The sequence below is a fragment of the Leptodactylus fuscus genome, chromosome 7 (assembly GCF_031893055.1).
Source record: "Leptodactylus fuscus isolate aLepFus1 chromosome 7, aLepFus1.hap2, whole genome shotgun sequence".
Classification (NCBI taxonomy): domain Eukaryota; kingdom Metazoa; phylum Chordata; class Amphibia; order Anura; family Leptodactylidae; genus Leptodactylus; species Leptodactylus fuscus.
The window spans coordinates 111,787,284-111,807,537 of NC_134271.1; the positions used below are offsets into that span (position 1 = coordinate 111,787,284).

A 20,254-nucleotide genomic window follows, 5' to 3' on the forward strand; every position below is an offset into this window, starting at 1 on the left:
GGGGTATAATACTGTGTGCAGGAGCCACTATGGAGGATAATACTGTGTGCAGGGTCCACTAATGGACATAATACTGTGTGCAGGGTCCACTAATGGACATAATACTGTATGCAGGGGCCACTATGGAGGATAATACTGTGTGCAGGGGCCACTAATGGGTATAATACTGTGTGCAGGGGCCACTATGGGGTATAATACTGTGTGCAGGGGACACTATGGGGTATAATACTGTGTGCAGGGGCCACTAATGGAGATAATACTGTGTGCAGGGCTTACTAAGGGACATAATAGAGTGCGGAGGAGGGGGTCGGTCGAGGTCTTCAGTGTCGGTGTCGGTTGGGGGGGGGGCATGTCAAAAGTTCGCTACGGGGCCCCGCCATTCCTAGTTACGCCACTGCATCAACCAACAACTACCATAAGGACCCTACATAATGCCTGGGAACTGCACTAGAAAGATCTGTGCGGTCATTGACTAGGAAGATAAAATTGGTCATGCACATTAGATAAATCAGCTGAACCTGATGCCTAATATGAATGGGGGCCTCTCGCTTCACTCCTGGTGTCAGATGTTGGTGAAAAGAAAGATTGGGAATGTAGAGATCCAGCATGCCCAATTATTTGCTGCTGCTGGATACAATACCGTACAGTCTATGGCTTTTCTTAAGCCGTTCCCTCACTAGCACGTAAACCTCACAGATGGGCTTTTCATGTGTTATGAGACTGGGCGCAGAAAAATCTCCCTTTGGTGCTGTGGACAGTTCTTTAATCTCATAGTCTTTATCTTTTTCAGTACACAGACAGTAATTTGGCCGTTTAATAATAAGGATTTCATGTCGTAATGAAAAAAGCAGATGGTAAAATCTCAACACAAACAACCAGATGAGATTTGTATCCAACACAGTTTTTTTTCTTCACAAAGCTGATAAAAATGCTCCGCGTATATAAGGATTAGTCATTTACTTGATGTACCAGAGTGTCTGGCAACAGCTTACTTCTTCCCTCTATTGAAAACATATACATGCTTGGCTTGGCTTAGTGTGCATGTGTATGGAGAAGGAAGTAGGACTAGCTGTCAGCTAAACAAATTTTCAGCCCATTTAAAAAGACTTTTAGGTTGGGGCCCTACAGGCCGGAAACACCGCTGGTAAAATCGCTGCGCTTTACAGTACTTGCAGAGTGGATGGGATTTATGCAAATCCCATGCCGACTTTGCGGGTTTGGAAATTGCAGCATGTCAATTATATCTTCGAAAACGCTGGCGGCTTCCCCATAGATATAATTGTAACAGAAAGTCCTTGGAGGAAAACTCTATGAACTTTCTGTTTAAAGCACTGCAGAAGAACCACTATGCGTTCCCGCCATGGTTTTTCCCACAGCACTTTAGCGCTGCATATTGTCCCGTGCGGAAATGCAGCTTTTTTTGTTGCAGATTTTGTTGCGGTTTTTTGAGCCAAGGCCGGAGTGGATTGGGCAGATGGGAGAAGTATAACAACTTCCTATATATTTCCCATTCCCTTTGTAGCCATTCTTTGCTTTGGCTCAAAAAACCACAGCAAAATGTGCAACAAAAAAAGCTGCATTTCCGCAATGTGGGGCCTCAGCCTTAAAGTGATTATGCCACAAAACATATACATCCTCTGTTCATAGGATAGAGGATAAGAGGCTGATCCCTGGGAATCTGATTGCAGAGACTCCCATCGGGTGTTATAACCCCACTGTGAATGCAGCTGCAGGAAAACCCCCTGGTGGATGGAGACGTGCCTCTGCTTCCATTCACCTCAATGGGAGTACCAGAGATGGCCACTATGTTGACGTGTGAAGGAAACCTGAAACAGTTATTGTGAATTGGCTGTCTAGGTTGGATAATTTACTTGTTTATTTTTCCAGCGTTGCCGCATGAATGAAGACGCAGGTGCTGATTATCTCCAGTCATGGAAAGTCTCAGAAGTACTGGACAGTGGTGGTATTGGCGTGGTGGAGCAAAGTAGGCACACCAACATTAAACCTGGGGATATTGTCACAAGTTTCAACTGGCCCTGGCAGACAAAATGTGTATTGGAAGGGAACGCTCTGTCAAAGGTAACTTGTGTACAAATGAGTATAACATATAGTAGTTATAGGGTGGAGAAGAGGCTGATATCCATGGTGGTCTAGTGTTGTAGAGGAGTTCATATCCCAGAGTGTCTTATCGTAGATTCACATGTACAGATTTTTGGCAGATATATCTATGTCAGAAAATTAGTTCCATTCATCTGGGTGGGTTTCAGATAAATGGGATAGTTGCAGAGATATCGGTAACAAATATGCTTTAATTGAATCCACCCTAAGGGTCCATTCACACGGAGGAAGTTAGTGCTGGTTCTGGCGTGGAATCCGCACTGAAAAAAAAAAAAAAAAAAAAAGACTCCCATTGACTTCAATGGGTTCTGTTTTCTGCGCAGAACCCATTGAAATCAATGGGAGGCTTATTTTTCAGCGCTGATTCTGACGTGAGTTTCGCTCCAGAATCTGCACCAACTTCCTCCGTGTGAATGGACCCTAAGGCATTGTTCAGACAACCATGCAAGAAAATTGGCCATGAAAAACAGATAAAACTGACGTTTTTCATGTCCATTTTGTATCTAGGGGATTTGTGAGACTGGCCCAAAATAGGACGTCCTATTTTTCTATAGACTGTTCACACAGTTGGTCAAAAAACAGACCAGTGAATAAACCCATATAGTTTTTCTTAAAGGCCCGTGCACACAATGTTACGTGGCGTTGATTCTGACACGTAAACTCGAGCGTAACACATTGAAATCAATGGGTTAAAAAGCCTCCCATTTATTTTAATATGTAGTGCACGTAAAACGGAACCCATTGAACTCAATGGGATTCTGTTTTGCAGCGCTTGATTCTTACACGAGTTTACGTGTCAGAATCAATGCCGCGTTACATTGTGTGCACAGGCCCGTAGTTTGGACAATGACCTTGTGATGGCTTTCACACAGTAGTTTAGAACATTTATATCACTAGAGGCTAAGATGTTTTTGGGGAAAAGCATTAATATTTTTAATCCAATAATTAATGCAAAAATCCAAATCCAAAGTGTCTGTTTAACTTTCAAATGTTACCATTTTATTTCTAAAAGCTGGACCCTAGTCTTGTGGACGGGCACCTGTCACATTTTCTGGGAGCAGTCGGATTAACTGGTTTGACTTCTTTTCTTGGTGTGAAAGAGAAAGGTCATGTGATTCCTGGCGCTAACCAGACGATGGTTATTAGCGGCGCTGCTGGAGCTTGTGGATCATTGGCTGGTCAGGTATGTGATATAGAGGCGAAAGACAGTCATCTATGGCTTCCATAGGCTAACATGTAACATGTGTCCTTATTAGATAAGTCTCCCTGAGCCTAGCATGTTATATTGACTACAAACCCTAAGATTTATTATATAAATCTTATTCTAATACTGCATTTTAGCATCCACATAATGGTTGCAAGACCTGTACCCCTTCTATTCCAACAATCTATGGAATTTATGGTAATCTAAGTTTGGTTCATTGAAATCCTGCGCAGATCCCGGTCTTGAGGTCATAACACAGATGGTCAAATGCAGCCGTATTTTACTGCGATAAGGCTGGGCGAACGTAATGACAGTAATAATACATTTTATTTATATAGCGCCAACATATTCCGCAGCACTTTACAAATCGTGTTGTTAAAAAAAGTACAGATAAAATGAGACATTTATGAGTAATAAGTCAGTTCGCTCAATGGGTTTGTGGGCCCTGCTCGCAAGAGCTTACAATCTATGAGAATGATAAATTTTCTTTAACTCTATTAAATATAACACATTTATTTAACACATGTTCCGTAGATTGGACGATTTCTCGGCTGTTCCCGCATTGTTGGAATTTGTGGGACAGATGAAAAGTGTTCAGTATTGACCTCAGACTTGGGTTTTGATGCTGCAGTGAATTACAAGGAGAAGGATCTTGCAGATAAGTTAAGAGAATGCTGTCCTGGCGGAGTGGATGTGTACTTTGACAATGTTGGAGGAGAGGTCAGCGATGTTGTTATTACTCAGGTAATAATTCCGTATTTTAATGTCATGAAGTACGGTCTTATTTTTCCTGTTATTAATAAATGTGAAATGCCTGTTTAATAAGATTAACGTCATTTGACAATCTTGTCTATGTTCTACATCTGGTATTTTAGCCAAGATCCCATTGAGTGGGCCTGAGCTTCATGGGGTTCCTTTATCGTCCTTATTAGCCACTATCATAAAATTGCTGAAGCCTAAAGGTGCCAAAGCACTTTCAATAGCCGACAGCTGAATGCGCTATCCGGTGGCAGAAATCCTCCCAGCTCCTGTGGGTGCTTGTGTTTTCCATAGGTAGATGAGAGGAAGCCACTGCCAACATATCTCTAAGAGTGGCTTATCTCCTGTGAGAACAAATGATCGGGTATGATAAAATTCAGTATGTCCAATCCTTCGTTCTCCTGACATCACCAAAAAATATTTTCTAAAAAACAGCGCCATGCCACTTCATCTGCTCATTCTCATTGGTGTAAACTACAATACAAGTCACAAGCCATGGACCGGTGAGGAGCCGCCTCTGGCACCTGCAGGCACCGATCTCCATAGCTTGGTGGTGAAGGGAGAACCATGTGACTGTGCACATCACTCAGCCTCCTCCACCGCTCCTTTATTAGCTTGCAGAGCATGGTGTGCTACTATAGAGAAGGCTCAGTCAACAATACAGTCATATGGACCACCATTCACTGCCAAGCTATGGACGGTATTGTTTTGTGCAGGTGATGGAGGCTCCAAGAACAGGGGCAGAGAGATCATCCGAAATAAAGCACAAGCCACAGTGATACAATCTAATGTGTGGGGAACTAATGGGTTTTATACTCTGTGGGGAAGGGGGCAAAAGGGGCAACCTACCATGTGGGGAACTTATATTGGGACATTACACTGTGTAGAGGGCCACTAATGGGCATTATATGGTGTATAGGGGCAATAAGGGCTATTATACTGTATATAGGGATGTAATAAGGAGCATTGTATTGTGTATAGGGGCAATAAGGAGCATTATACTGCGTGTGTTGTCTAGTTGGTTGGTAGATGACATACTATTATGTAACCAAAGAACAAAAATATATTTGTTTTTGAAAGTAGATGACGGAGAACAGCCATATCATTTTATGTGGTCAGATCTCACAATACAACAAGGATGTTCCTTATCCACCTCCTCTCCATCCGCAGACAGCAGCCACTTTGAAAGAGCGCAACATCACAAGGTTGGTGGTTTTCTATGGAATAAGAATCCATTTTCATTTTACCATCTGGCGGTGTGTTACAGCTTTAGGCTTCATGTAGACGACAGTGACTTCCGATATTCTGCGCTAGTATTTTTTGAGCAGGTCCTATTGAAATCCATCAGAACAGACACGGAAGACACTGCTTGCAAAATGCCCGTGTACATGAAACCTAACCTACAGCTATACATAACATACACATGTTGCCACTTTATTTTGTTACATATTTATTTTTGTTTCTTCAAACAGAATAAAAATTTAAGAAAGAGACATTTTATGTTGCGCTTTTTTTAATGGCAAGTAAAAATATGTGAACAATGCAAATATGTAGATAGTTAAAATGTTTATGTGAATTTTTGACAGGGAAAGATTTATGGTCTTGAATTACGCAGATCAACATGAAATGGGTATTCAGCAGCTCAGTCTGTGGTTGAGGGAAGGAAAATTGAAGGTAAGTCCGAGAAAAGGTTTTCATCTATCAATATGTAGACCATGAAAAAATATTTGAGGTTCCTTCCCTGGGTCTTTCACTGGTGTCCTGAAGGGTTTGCTCTTAGGGTATGTTCACACAGCAGAATTTGCATTCCGTGTGTGAAGATTCCACGCGGCTAGCCGTGATGGGATGCCGCTCCAGATTAGGCCCGAATGAATGGACCTAATCGGGAGAGAGTCTCACGCTGCGGCTGACTCAGCCGCGTAATCCACGGGAAGAATGGGCATATCACTTATTTTTCCGTTACTGGTTAGCAGAAAAAAGAAGCGAGCGGCGAAGTCAATGGGAGCCCTTTTTGGCAGCAGATTTTGATGCGGATTCTGCATCAAAACCTGCTGTCAAAAAACTCTGCGTGAAGAAGCCCTTATACTGTTTTTAGGAGTGAGAATTGTTTTTCTCCACATTTGGCAGTACCTCATGCAACATTGCATGCAATTCACCTTCAGGCAAGATTGGTGGCTTTAAAATATGGCTAGCGTAAATGCCAGATACTTTTTCAGTAAAGAACGGAAACAGATGCTTCTCATTTAGAACAATGGGCTCAGCTGTGCCATCAGTTTTTCTAATATTTCAGTGTAAAATACTTTAGAAAACTGAGTCAGACTTACAAACATGTCAAGTCTCCTTAGATGAGTGATGGCATTCTTAGGATCCTTTCTTAAAAATATGTTATCAATATCCAAAGGCCAGAAAACCCCTTTAAAAATGTCAGGGCATGAGCATCTGTCCCTGCTGGCTAGTTTATATAGACATTCGCTGGTCACTTCATATATTCATTGGACTTCAGGGCAATTGGCAGGACCAATTATATGGTCAGGATTTGTCCCTACTATGCTGCTGAAGACACTACTTCTTAAAGGGATCCTATCATTAAAACAATTTTTTTTTTGTCCCTAACATGTAGGAATAGCCTTAAGAAAGGCTATTCGTCTCCTACCTTTAGATGTCTTTTCTGGGCCGCCGTTCAGTATAAATTCCGTTTTTTGTCGGTATCCAAATGCGTTCTCTTGCAGCACTGGGGGCGGTCCCCAGTGCTCAAACAGCACTGGGGGCGTCCCCAATGCTGCGAGAGAACTCTCCAGCGCTGCCTCCATCCTCTTCTGGAACGGCCTCTCTGAGCGTCTTCTTTCGGCGCTGGCTTCAAACTTCTAGGCCTCGGGCAAAGCAGACTGCACATGTCCGCCGGCCACAAGAAAATGGCCGCTTGTGGCCGACAGGCACGCGCAGTCGGCTGCCCAAGGCCTAGAAGTTTGACCCCCAGCACCGGAAGAAGACGCGAAGAGAGGCCGTTCCAGAAGAAGATAGAGGCAGCGCTGGATAGTTCTCTCGCAGCATTGGGGACGTCCCCAGTGCTGTTTGAGCACTGGGGACCGCCCCCAGTGCTGCGAGAGAACTCATTTGCATACTGAACAAAACCGGGATTTCTACAGAACGCCGGCCCAGAGAAGACCTCTAAAGGTAAGAGACTAATAGCCATTCTCAAGATTATTCCTACGTGTTAGGGACAAAAAATTGAGTTTTAATGATAGGATCCTTTTAAATACCCCACCTGTATAAACTGTGTGGCAAAAAAAATTGTGTTACTACAGCATGCGGTTTTACCAGGTGGTTCTTGGCCACATAGCACACCACCGCTCTGTGCCATACTGAATTCGGTAGTTGCGTAGATTATGGCTAGGAGTGGAATGACACTGAGAGTCGGCATGGCCATGGTATTCTTTTTTTCTACATGGTTTAAACAGTGAGATTCCCAGTGTTGTATTTTCCCCAGTACACACTCCCTGTCCCCTTAATATATTATGTAACGCTGAATCTGTTCTGCACAGTAACTGAGCGTTACCAAGCTGTTCTGGAGATAATGTGAAGAGGAACAGAAATCACATGATCCAATTTCAGTCTCACTGGTGCTCTTTGTTTCTGCTTACATTTTAATATAGGACTGTTTTCTCATGTCTTCTGTGCAGGTTAAAGAGACTGTTGTACATGGAATTGAGAACACAGCAGGTAAAAAAAAAAAAAAAAAAAAAATACAATAAAAATTAAGGGTTTGTCTGACTTATTTTAAAAATTGATCACAAGCAGGCAATAGTATAAGATAACTAGTTGTCAGAGAGATATACTGTAGTTAACCATACAGGCATACAGATGCCTAATCCTGGAGCCTACATTTAGAAAACCATTGTAAACCGTACAACTGAACGCAAGAGATATGGTTTGGGCCAAGGCTTGGGCTAGGTCTGCTGGTTTTCCGCCTCCGAATCCGCTTGAAAAATGAGGAGAGAAAGTTCTACAAGCAGGACTTGTAGAGTAAGAAGTCACAGTGGACAAAAAAAACCAAAAAAACAAAAGCTTATGGCTCTTGGATGGTGGGGAGGAAAAAACAGATATGCAAAAGTGTCTTGGCCTTAAAGGGATTATTATCCTCCTTAATGTCCCTCCCCTCAGGATTAGCCCCCATTACTGCTCACACACAATATAATGGACTCCTCACGGGTCCCCCATACAGTATAGGGGACCAGGGAAGAGACTGCTGTAAGAGGAGGACCAGTGAAGTAGCCATAGAAAAAAAATTAGGCTCAATATTAAGATCAATAAATCCAACCCGTCCAATTGATTTTGTTCTCTAGAACATAATAATACCCTATAACAGGCTAAGAGTATACTGTTAACCGTATCCGATTTGGAGATTTATGAGCTAATAGTTCTATAAGGATCTGGTATATATACAGTAATTTAGTATTTACTCATTCAGAAGAGCTATGCACTTGTAGCTGGAAACAATGGATAAGTTAATTTTCTGGTGACTTTCTTGCAGAATTTTATGCATTACAGTCAACATTGAGAGTCTATAACTTGAAATCAAAGTATAGACCCGTGGAACAGATTATACTGTATGGGGGGCCACTTTCCAGCAGATTATACTTTGTGGAGACCACTGTGGAGCATATTGTACTGTGTGGGGGCCATTGTGGAGCATATTGTACTGTGTGGGGGCCACTGTGGGGCATATTGTACTGTCCGGGGTCCCCTCACTATTTATATCACAGAGTATCTGTTTTATAGCATATATGTGATATTAGTACAGACTGTAATAACATTGCACGGTCAATAAAACAGATCCAGTGCGATGTAAATAGTGAACATTAATTGTTCAAGAATATGCCAAATTCAAACATTTACCTTCAGTACAAATTTGTTTATATTATTTAAAGCTCTGTAAAGCTCCATTCACATGACCGTATTTTGCGGGTCTGTAATTGTCCACAGTTGTGGACCTGCAGAGTATTAAGGTTAAAATGCTGTGTTGGTACTTTGCAATAAATTAGTGGGTTTTGGGTTGCAGTTTGGGCACTCGGTCTCCAAAAGGTTCGCCATCACTGGTATAGACCATTGTATATAGCTCTCTTTTGTGCCCTGCTTCCATTTAACCATTCCATTTCACTTTAGGATAGTGGTCTTTAACTGTTGTCAATGTACAGGGTGATCTAACAACGCCATCCTGTGTGTGGCCTATTGTTAGGTATATATGTATTTGTTTCTTTATCAGATATAAATGTCACATACCCCTTCTCATCTGAAAAAATTGACTTTGTTCCAAGAGAGCAACGTTCAAAATGGCCACCATATTGGACACTGGTCTATACAGATTTTCCCTGTTCTCCTTAGCAAAACATGCCACACACAAGATGGTATTTCCAACCACCTTTTTGCATTGATTCAGATGTCCGTATACCTTTGGATCACCCTGTACATCTCTGAGCATGAATATTATCATGGCATGCTGGAAATTGTAAAGTTAGGGGCTAACACTTGCACTTATGAAGATGCCATACCTATTTCAGCTTTACTTATGATTCATTAGGTTTTTTTAGTCTATCCCTTTAAATGAGATTAGAAGCGCTGTCAGTGAACCTTGTCAGTGACTCGGACATCTCTTTAGACAGTTTGCTGATAAAATTATCATATTGGGTAAACCCTGCCAAAAACACTCTGTCTGCAGCCGCCTTCTAGATTATTCCCAAGAAATGAAAAATCTGAAATGTTTCAGTAACAGAACTGTTCTGACAGACAGCATGGCGTGGGGGCGAGAATATCTAATCTATATTTTAGTTGAAGTGAGAGATCATGAAGAAGTGAGGTATCCATGTGGAATTGTTGCCACAACAGTGATGACTGATGCATGAGCAGCACACTATGGCTGAGTCAGGCGCCAAGCACTATATAGCCAGATCATTTATTTCCTGCACCCATATATGATTCAGCAGAAACTGATGTATAGAAACTTGTCCTTGCTATAAAAATTTAGGCTTTAGTGTTTGCAGATTCACAAATGTAACATGCCTGCAAATTATAGGTCTGCCCTAATGTCTAATGACCCATAGTAACAGAATACTGCTTGTTTGGGTCAGCCAGGGATTTGTGGCCATATTTGGCTTTTGTGAAACTGGCCTAAAGCTTAATGTACATAGTGAAGTCCAAATCTGTCTTAGTTTTAACGGGGATTTCCAGGACTTAGGATAGGTCATCAATATGTATGCGATGAGTGTCTGACCCCCTTAGATCAACTGTTTAAAGAGGTGAGAGCACTGCGGCATCTTCTCTGTGCTGATGGCATCACGTTCATTGGTCACATGGTACAGCAGCGTTCAAGTAAATGGGGCTGAGCGCAGCCCCTCTGATATGTACAGAAGCTGCAGTGCTCACCCAAAACGCTGTGGCCTCTTGTAACAGCTGATTGATGAAGGTCTGACATCAAGGACTCCCACCAATCACATATTCATGCCTTGTTTTTGGTATTGGTCATCAGTATATATAACCCAGAAAATCCCTTTAAAAGGAAACTGACAGCTGAAGTTCACCATTCACACTGTTATTATTACATTACAGGTCATCTTTTGAGGTTTCCTATGCCGTCTTTATAATGCTACAGTCCATATAAAAGAACTTATTTGGTAGGTTGAGTTCTTTTGGCGTCAAGGAGTGACCACTAGCATCAGATAAAGGGCCCTCTGAGTCTTTCCGCTGTGATGGACACCTGTAGGCATCTTTCTGGGGATAGAAGTGGTAAAAGAGGAGAGACAGGGAGTGCCTGCCAGAGTACATGGACCAGGATAGGGATGTAGGGACACATCAGAAGTTACTGACATATTGGATAAAAGTTGTTTTTATATGGATTGTAGCATGAAATTGGCATTATAAAGACTGTATATGAGACTGTAAGTGATAATCTGTGAGTTAATAATGAGACATGATCTGCAGGATATCTGTTTTCCTATAGGGAGTGGACTAAGTAGGTGTAATGAGTCTTATAGGCCAACCAGTGCTATTCTGGAAAAAGCGAATTAAACGTTAAAAGGGTTGTCCATTATTGCCTGAACAACCCCTTTAATTTTCAAATAGCTGGGGGCAGTGAAAAAAAAATGCATACTCACCTGTCCCTATTGCTCTTCCCAGTTCTTCTGCTCGGGCAGGTCTCTTCCAGACATGTGCTGAAGTCTCTTTTTGGCCTCAGCAGTCACGTCACTAATGAGGCCAACCAGTGAAGGGTCTGAATGTCACTACCTGTGACATCATGGGTCCTCTTCCTGAGACCTGCTGAGGCCACTGATTGGCCTTAGCAATCACATAACCATTGAGGCCAATCGGCAGCTACAGCACAACTCCGGAAGAAACCTGCTGGAGCAGAGGAGTCAGGAGGTACGGGAGGACACCAGATCAATGGGGACAGGCAAGTATGAATATTATTTCTATTTTCTTCATTGCCCCCAGCTGATTTAAATATTAAAAGGGTTGTCCTTTTTTGCCTGGACAACCCCTTAAAGGGGCTCTATCAGCAAAATTATGCTAATAGAGCCCCACATATGCGTGAATAGCCTTTAAAAAGGCTATTCAGGCGCCGTAAATGTTATATTGACCCCCAGTCCCGTTTTTAAATAAAAGCATTAAAACATATATGCTAATCTTACGGAACGTGCACCATGGACGGGGATGCACGATGCTACATCATCTTCGGGCACGCCTGCCTCTTCTGTGTTCTTGTAGTTACGCTCTCTGGTTCCATGTCTTCTTCTGGCTTCTTGTCTTCAAATCCCGCACCGGCGTAGTAGCGCTTCACTCCGAAGCACTACTGCACAGGCTCACTTGCCAGTCCCCGTAGAACTACACGAGCGTACTGTACGCTCGCGAACTGCCATTAAGTAAAATGGCGAGTGAGCCTGCGCAGTAGCGATCCCGAGGGAAGCGCTACTACGCAGGCGCGAGATTTGAAGACCTCAAGCCGGAAGAAGACCAATAGGAAGCCGGCAGAAGAGACCAGAAGGCGTCGCTCCAAGAAGACAGAAGCACGTTCGGTAAGATTTGTATATATGTTTTTATGCTGTTATTTAAAAACGGGACCGGGGGTTAATATAACATTTACGGTGCCTGAATAGCCTTTTTAAAGGCTATACACACATATGTGGGGCTCTATTAGCATGATTTTGCTGATAGAGCCTCTTTAAAGCCTTTATAATAACATATTTTATATATATATATATATATATATATATATATATATATATTTTTTTTTTTTTTTTTGGTAATATTTAGCACCCTAGTGCAGCCTGTAGCACAGACCCCAGCTAGTTCATGCTGCTAAATAGGTGCAAAATTTGCTGTGCAGTATATTTACTAAATATTGTGGCTACTGCTGCAGTTACGTCATTTTCTATGTCAGTGACAGTACAAGATTGATAGGACGTGAATCACCTTTTTCTACTTTATATTTACAAATGTAACAAGTATTGAAGATCCAGACCTATGGCCAAACCTTTAGCTGTCCATAAACCCTTGCTTGTGTAATAATTTATTATTTTTTCTCTTGCAGGTGCTTTTGTGTCCATGATGAAAGGTGGAAATATAGGGAAACAGATTGTAGAAATTTCTGGTTGAATCTTCCATTGTAATAAATGTAGATGTCATTATTTTAATAAGGCTGGGCCCAGCCGATAATAGATTAACAATATTAATGTCATGTAGAATTGATTGCAGATGTCATTGTCACCTGAGGCCTACTGAACATTACTTTTATATTAAAGCCCACATCATGGCATAGTCATTACTTGTAAATATCTTCATTTACAATGTGCACTGAAAAGCATTTGAGTTTACAGTATTTTATTACTTTGTCCTACGGCATATTTCTGGCCTTGTATGCTCTGGAAATATCAGAACCACAAAATTCCCTCCGTGTGTCACTCTCCCTCCCAGCAAGATAAGCTATGAAGTGTTGTTTGCTACAGTCCTTACATTAGAAAGGAATAGTGTTGAGCAAATAGTATTCGTCGAATACCTCTCCGGTATAGGAATGCATGTAATCGGCCGAACACTAAGTGGTTAAACGCTTCGAAGATTCGATGCCTGGAAGAGGGAGGAATGAAAACTACTGGTAATGTTCTGTGCCTGACTAACTAAACATTGGGACTGATGGGTCAAATATTCACACGCACAACTTATTAACCCTTCTGTACTATCAAGTACGTAAAAGAAAGGTTGGAAGATAAATGCTGGACCACCTGTGATCACAAGAACGTAGGCCTGAGCTTTCCCCTGAATTCTTCATATGAATGACCAATGATCTTGTTCAATTCTGTGGGGTAACAATCTTCAGTAGTACTATAGGAGTTACCCATCGTAGCAGTGGGCAAACATGGTCACTACTACTCCATTCACACACTTATTCTCTATCCTGTGGTTAGAGGAGAAAGCTACCAAGGCAGTAGAGAGGGTTGGAACAAGTCTCAAACACTGCTGGGTTCAGCATGGTTTCCAACCTTTGTAAGGCTGACAACCAACTCAGTCACAGGGGTAAAACTTGTGATGAAAACTGTTTCCACCACAGTTTTTCCCACAGTTCTTTCTTTGCTGCGGCCAACTACATGGAGCCTTAGCCTAAAAGAGAACTTTCCATCATGAAAAGGCTGTCTGATCTGCAAGCAGCAGGTTCTACAATAAGAGGAGTCTGGTGGGGAAAGATTCTGTAGCACTTATATTCATTATGTAGTCATTTATATCTGTGTGCTTTTCATTCTTAGAAGAATTTGCTCAGTCGTGGAGTCCGTAATACATGGAAGGCTATCAATGTGGGAGAAACCGCAGAACTGGACTGTTTCTATGCGTGAACACAACAAAATAGATATAGAGAGACACACACATAATATATATATTATATATATACACTAGTGGCCAAAATTGTGGACACGGTGCATTGTTTTCATTGAATTTTAGACGTCAGGAACACGCTGGGAGCTCAGCTGTTGTAACAATCAATATTGATATAAAACTTTATTTAAAACAGCATAACAAAGTAAAACGTTTAGCAATATCTAATCATTAATGTTTAACTAAAATGAAGAAATTCACATACCTGTCCAAAAAGACACGAAACTAAAGAAATTTTTCTGATATCTTCAAAGTTTATAACCCTCCACACAGTAAACATACATAGACTAAAAAACATTAAAGACCTAGCAAAACCATAGAAATATCTCAATTCACAAACATGTCCACAATTTTGGCCACTAGTGTATATAAATTAGTTTCGTGAGGTCTGCTTAGGTTCTGCTGTTCTATAACCTACAACTACTGACTAACACTGTGACTTGGTCATGGACACAGAGTTGGTCCTTTTTGGAAAATATAACAGACAAAAAAAATGAATTTTTTTTATTTGGATTTGAAAAAAAAATACAGAATTTTATATTAATAGATCATCTGTATAAATAAGTGCATAATGATAAAACCCAAAATAGTAACCATTATGTTCTCAGCATCGGTTTAAATACATGAAGCGAAATGGGTGTACAATGCACATTAATAACCAGCATAGATCACGGGGAATAAATGAGGTATACAGTTGTGTACAATGCAATTTTATGATATAGAAAAAACAGAAATGTACCATGTTTCCTTCAGACATTTCTGATCTGCAGGTAAAACTGCTACATAAAACAGCTGTGGGTTGAAAATTGCAGGTTTTCATTGCAGCATGTGGCTAATATTTGGTGACTCCACCAACAGCTATCCCACTTTGTGTACATCTCATATGGACATAGCAATAATGGCTTCCCTTTTAAATACAGCAAGATTTCTTGCCTTGGCTCTACTGTAGAATAAATACAGAAATGGGAGCTTCTAGACAACCACAATAGGAGCCAATTTTAGCAACTCTATTACGGCTAAAATGCCCAAACAAAATCAGCCATGGTGAGCCAAGTCTGGTAGAGCCGCAAGAAGCACAGGGATTGTGATAATACTAAAACCACCTTAAGACTAAGGCCCCACTGGACGATCTGCAGCGCTAAAGTGCTGCGGGAAAAACCGCGGCAGAAACACATTGTGGTTCTTCCTACAGCGCTTTTAAACAGAAAGTATTCCTCCAAACTTTCCGTCACAATTATACCTACGGGGAAGCTGCCGGCATTTCCGTAGATATAATTAACATGCTGCGATTTCCAAATCCACGCCTGTTTTGAAAATCGCAGCGTTTGCACGCTGCGGTTTTAAACACAATATAGGCGTGGCATTCGCATGAAGCTGTATTTGCCTAAAGAAAACACAACAGTAAAAGTGGTGTTTCTACAATGTGGGGCCTCTGCCTGAGGCCCCAACTGCAGGAAAGCTTTTTTGTTGCAGATTTTGCTGCCGTTTCTGAACCAAAGTCAAGAGTGGTTTGAAAAATAATGGGAACTATAAAAAGGAAACCCTTATACTTTTACCTTTGGTTGAATTAAATTCTGGATTTGACACAAAAAACCCCTGCAAAGTGAGTCCTTAGCCTAAAGTGGTCTTGGACTGGGTGTCTATGTTCCCTTACCATATGTTTGTACTGCCTGGGAGATTATTAGCAGCTTACCTGACTAAAGGCTTGCTCAGCACCCAAATGTTACATCTATGAACACTGTATGTAGCGCCAATATTGCCTTCTGCCGACACCTGTTAGGATGGACTGATTTGTCATTTCTGCAGGAAGTGATCATGTAAAGTAATAATTTCACCGGCTTAAAGTAACACGTGATGCTTGGAAGACAATACTCTATTCTCCCTACATCCATCATACATTATGTAGCAGTTTTGAGGCCGATTTGCCATCATCAGTGGCACCAACGTAAACTATTTAGTTGTGCCCTAAACAGTTGTTAAAGGGATTCAAAATGGCCACAGGGAGAGGCCGTTCCAGATGAAGATAGAGGCGGCGCTGGAGAGTTCTCTCGCAACATTGGAGACACCCCCAGTGCTGCGAGAGAACTCATTTGCATACAGAAGAAAACCAGGATTTCTACTGAACGGCGGTGCAGAGAAGAATAGCCTTTCTTAAGGCTATTCCTACGTGTTAGGGAGAAAAAAAATAGCATTTTAATGATTGAAACCCTTTAAAGGAAAATGGGTGCTTTCTTCCAGAAACCGTACCACACCTGTTCATGACTTGGACTTGGCTAATGCAGTTTCTTTAATGTGAATGTGGCAGATCTACAATACTGAACACAGACTGTGGGCAGGCTTGGCACCGTTTTTAGAATAAAGAAGCCATGACTATCTAGTCCTGGACGACTGCTTTTAGGGGAAGAGTGTGCAGTGTCGTCTTGTTTCTGTTAGGGCATTTGAGGGTTTTTTTTTTCAGCACATTTTATCTATAGCAGCACAAAAATATCTGCATTTCAAATGTGAGTTTCAACATATTCACAGTAAAGTCCAAGAAAGAGAAAAAACAAAACAAGCCTAAGCCTTATTTCCAGACCATGAATATCTTACTGAAACCTCAAGAAGATTCCAGAGAAACATTTCCCAATAATAAAAGTAAATGGTGCCATACAAATGTAAGCGTGCTCAGGCACTAAGCAACAACAGTCACCAATAAATTTGGTTTCATATACTTCATTCAGAACTTCAAGTCCACTTTTAGCAACAAAGAAAAATAAACTTTCCAAGTTCAGATACTGTATAAAACATATGTGACATACACGCGACCGATACTGATATATAAATATGTATTCTTCATATACTGTGTGCTGCATGGATGATCTATGATTACAGTATTATTATTCTGGGATCTCCAGCTATTTCCCATGATATATACACACAATGCATAAGGCATTTGTATCACTTACAGCACATTGGAATTGCTTGTAAACTTCATTTACACAAAGTGGAAAAATATCTTTCTACTGTGTTAGCCAATGGATATGAAATATAATTTTTTTTTTTGAGGAGTCTTCAGTAGAGATGAGCGAGTAGTATTTGATTGAGTAGGTATTCGATCGAATACTACGGTATTCGAAATACTCGTACTCTATCGAATACTACTCGCTATTCGAATGGAAAAATTCGATGCAGAACCAGCGTTAATTGGCCGAATGCTATACAGTCGGCCAATCAACGCTGGTTGTTCTCCTACCTTTAGAAGTCTTCTCCGCACAGCGTCCCTGCGGCGTCTTCCGGCTCTGAATTCACTCTGCCAGGCATGGGGCCTGGGCAGAGCCGACTGCGCATGCCCGCGCTACAAGAAAATGGCCACTTTGACTGTAAGCGGCCATTTTCTTGTAGTGCGGGCATGCGCAGTCGGCTCTGCCCAGGCCCCATGCCTGGCAGAGTGAATTCAGAGCCGGAAGACGCCGCGGGGACGCTGCACGGAGAAGACTTCTCGGAGAATCCAGCCCGACCCTCACTCGTGGACTTGGTAAGTTCAATTTGATCGAATGTTGCCTACCCCTGAAACGAGCATTTTTCCCCCATAGAGTATAAATATATATATATAATATATATATATATAATATATATATAGAGTATAATATATATATATATATATATATTAGTTTGTTATTATCTTAGTATTTGGATATATGCCCAGTTTCTTAGACCCAGCCTGCAGCATTACATCCATAGTGTAGCTTGGGATCATCTCGGCAGTTTTTTACATGCGCGGTAGTATATTTGTTCTTAATGCGAGACATCTGCCCGTGCCGTGGTCATCTCGCGAGACTTACCTGATTTGCTGTATTTGCGCATGCGCAATATGGTTTAATACGCTCTATGTAACGACACATCAGTGATGTCTCTCGTGAGAAAACTTTTGTTCACGCGCATGCGCAATGCATATTCTTCAGACGGCCGCTGCCACCAATGACGGACGATGCTGTCTTCTTGCCTCTGCGCCATTGGGTAATCATTTTTATTGATCGGGCTTTATAAGGACAGGCTTTTTGGGATTAAAACTACCCCCTGACGAAGCCAGGAAGTGGCGAAACGCGCGTCGGGCGCTCCATAGTCTCGGTAGGCTCATCATATTGTGGATTTTATCCTGTACTGGGTCTCTTCACACTTTATTTCAGAGTTGTGTTGTTCACTGTTGTCACATGTACTGTGTTTCACTTCATTATTGGTATGCTTTTGGCACTTTAATTTATTCAGTTGTTTACACAGTTTCCTCATATATGACCCAGTCCAGTTATACCACCATCATATTACAACATACTAGCCACCCTACTATGGTATACTTTTTTGTATTGGTCCTCCCCATATTTAATATATTGTGGTTAATTGTGTATTATTGTTCTTATTTATTTCAATAAATATTTGCATTTTATTTACAAGTAATCCTGTCTTTTTGACATTATGTTTTGTACCCCATAGAGTATAATAGGATTCGATATTCGATTCGAGTAGTCGAATATTGAGGGGCTATTCAAAACGAATATCGAACATTTTACTGTTCGCTCATCTCTAGTCTTCAGTAGTTGATACCTTTTTTAATGGCTAACTAAAAATGATGACATATTGCGAGCTTTCGGGACTACCGTATTTTTCGGACTATAAGGCGCACCTGCAAAAAATGCCTGCTAAGGCATCTAGGTTCATATATAAGGCGCACCAGACTATAAGGCGCAAGGGAGATGCGCTCCCAGCTCTCCAGTGTGACACAGAAACTAGGCGGGGCTGCGGCCAAGGCACCGCCCACACAACGGACTGCCCCGGCCGCCTGGAGAGCGGGGAGGGCATCATCCCCCAGAGCTGCTGCTGCTTCTGTTCTGTGTGAGACACAGGGGACAGAAGCAGCAGCAGCTCCGGGGGATGATGCGCTCCCAGCTCTCCAGTGTGACGCAGAAACTAGGCGGGGCTGCGGCACAGGCCCCGCCCACACAACAGACTGCTGTGAAGAACACATAAGGCAGCGAGGGGGTGTGGCCAGCAGCCAACATGGCCAGACGCTGTCCTAACATCGCGCCACAGAGTGCAGCAGTCACGGAGCAGTCACTTCGGCGCGGCGGAGAGACCAGCGACAGCACGACCGGGACCCAACCAGTTGTATTGGGGAAGAGACAGCTTCAAATTGAGTTTCTGCAACTTCCATTAGAGGTAGGACAGATCCATATATAAGGCGCACCGGACTATAAGGTGCACTTGCAATTTCTGAGAAAATTCTAGTATTTTATGTGCGCCTTATAGTCCAGAAAATACGGCTAAAAAGGTCCCTTCATCAGGCTGGTATAACACGATATCTGAAGGCAAGCACATTTATACAGGAATAGAGTGTTAGATGCACAATTGATGGAAAGCAGTACATGCATATACAGTATATCAGTTCACAGGAAGGTTCTCTGAGTTTATGGTTCCTTTAATCAGTCACCTGACACACTCCAAAGGGGGCTAAACCAGTCACAGGATTTTATGTGGTTTTACAACAACTAGACACCACGTGACTGATCAAAGGAACCATAAACTCAGAGAACCTTCCTGTGAACTGATATACTGTACTGCTTTTAATCAATTGTGCATCTAACACTATATTCCTGTATAAATGTGCTTGCCTTCAAATATTGTGTTATACCAGCCTGATGAAGGGACCTTTTTAGTAGTCCTGAAAGCTCACAATATATCATCATTTTTAGTTAGCCATTAAAAAAAAGGTATCAACTACTGAAGACTCCTCCCAAAAAATTTTATATTTCATTACACAAAGTGGGGCAGATTTATTGTTGTGGATATGACTCAACTGGCATAAATGGGGGTGAATGTAGTCTGAGCTAAAACTTTACCAAAAAAACCCCAAAAACAACTAATAGGTGGTATAAACTTTAGACTAAACAATCTAAAACAAAGCCAGATTTATCATCCAGCATCAACCACTGTGATAAATTTGGCACATTTTGAGATATGCTAGTCTATGTTTACACTGTCTCGCTATTAGTAAATCTGGGCCAGAACATTTTGTACTTTTGCCTACACAAGCTAATTTAGGATTTTTAGTAAATTAAACTTTATCCAATATTTAGCTTTAGTTTTCCACATTTACTTGCATAGCCAGATGTAATACTCAAGTCACACTACCACAGGCAGATGAGCATCATGAACAGTCAGGACAATAACTTGCATAGACCCTTATAAGGCTAAGGCCCCATGGGATGATATGCAGCATCAAAGCGC

At 41.7% G+C, this 20,254-nt stretch overlaps 1 protein-coding gene across 1 annotated transcript in view; it reads left to right on the forward strand.

The window, feature by feature from the left end:
• The window catches only part of PTGR2 (prostaglandin reductase 2), a 28,485-nt gene extending 15,614 nt beyond the window's left edge, over window positions 1–12,871 (forward strand). The window contains exons 4-10 of the mRNA XM_075280864.1: window positions 1,888–2,079; window positions 3,131–3,301; window positions 3,857–4,066; window positions 5,165–5,286; window positions 5,668–5,755; window positions 7,762–7,801; window positions 12,663–12,871. Coding sequence (XP_075136965.1) covers window positions 1,888–2,079; window positions 3,131–3,301; window positions 3,857–4,066; window positions 5,165–5,286; window positions 5,668–5,755; window positions 7,762–7,801; window positions 12,663–12,727 — 888 coding nt within the window. The 3' untranslated portion in view covers window positions 12,728–12,871. The remainder of the gene's footprint in view (window positions 1–1,887; window positions 2,080–3,130; window positions 3,302–3,856; window positions 4,067–5,164; window positions 5,287–5,667; window positions 5,756–7,761; window positions 7,802–12,662) is intronic.
• The last annotated feature ends 7,383 nt before the right edge of the window (window positions 12,872–20,254 follow it).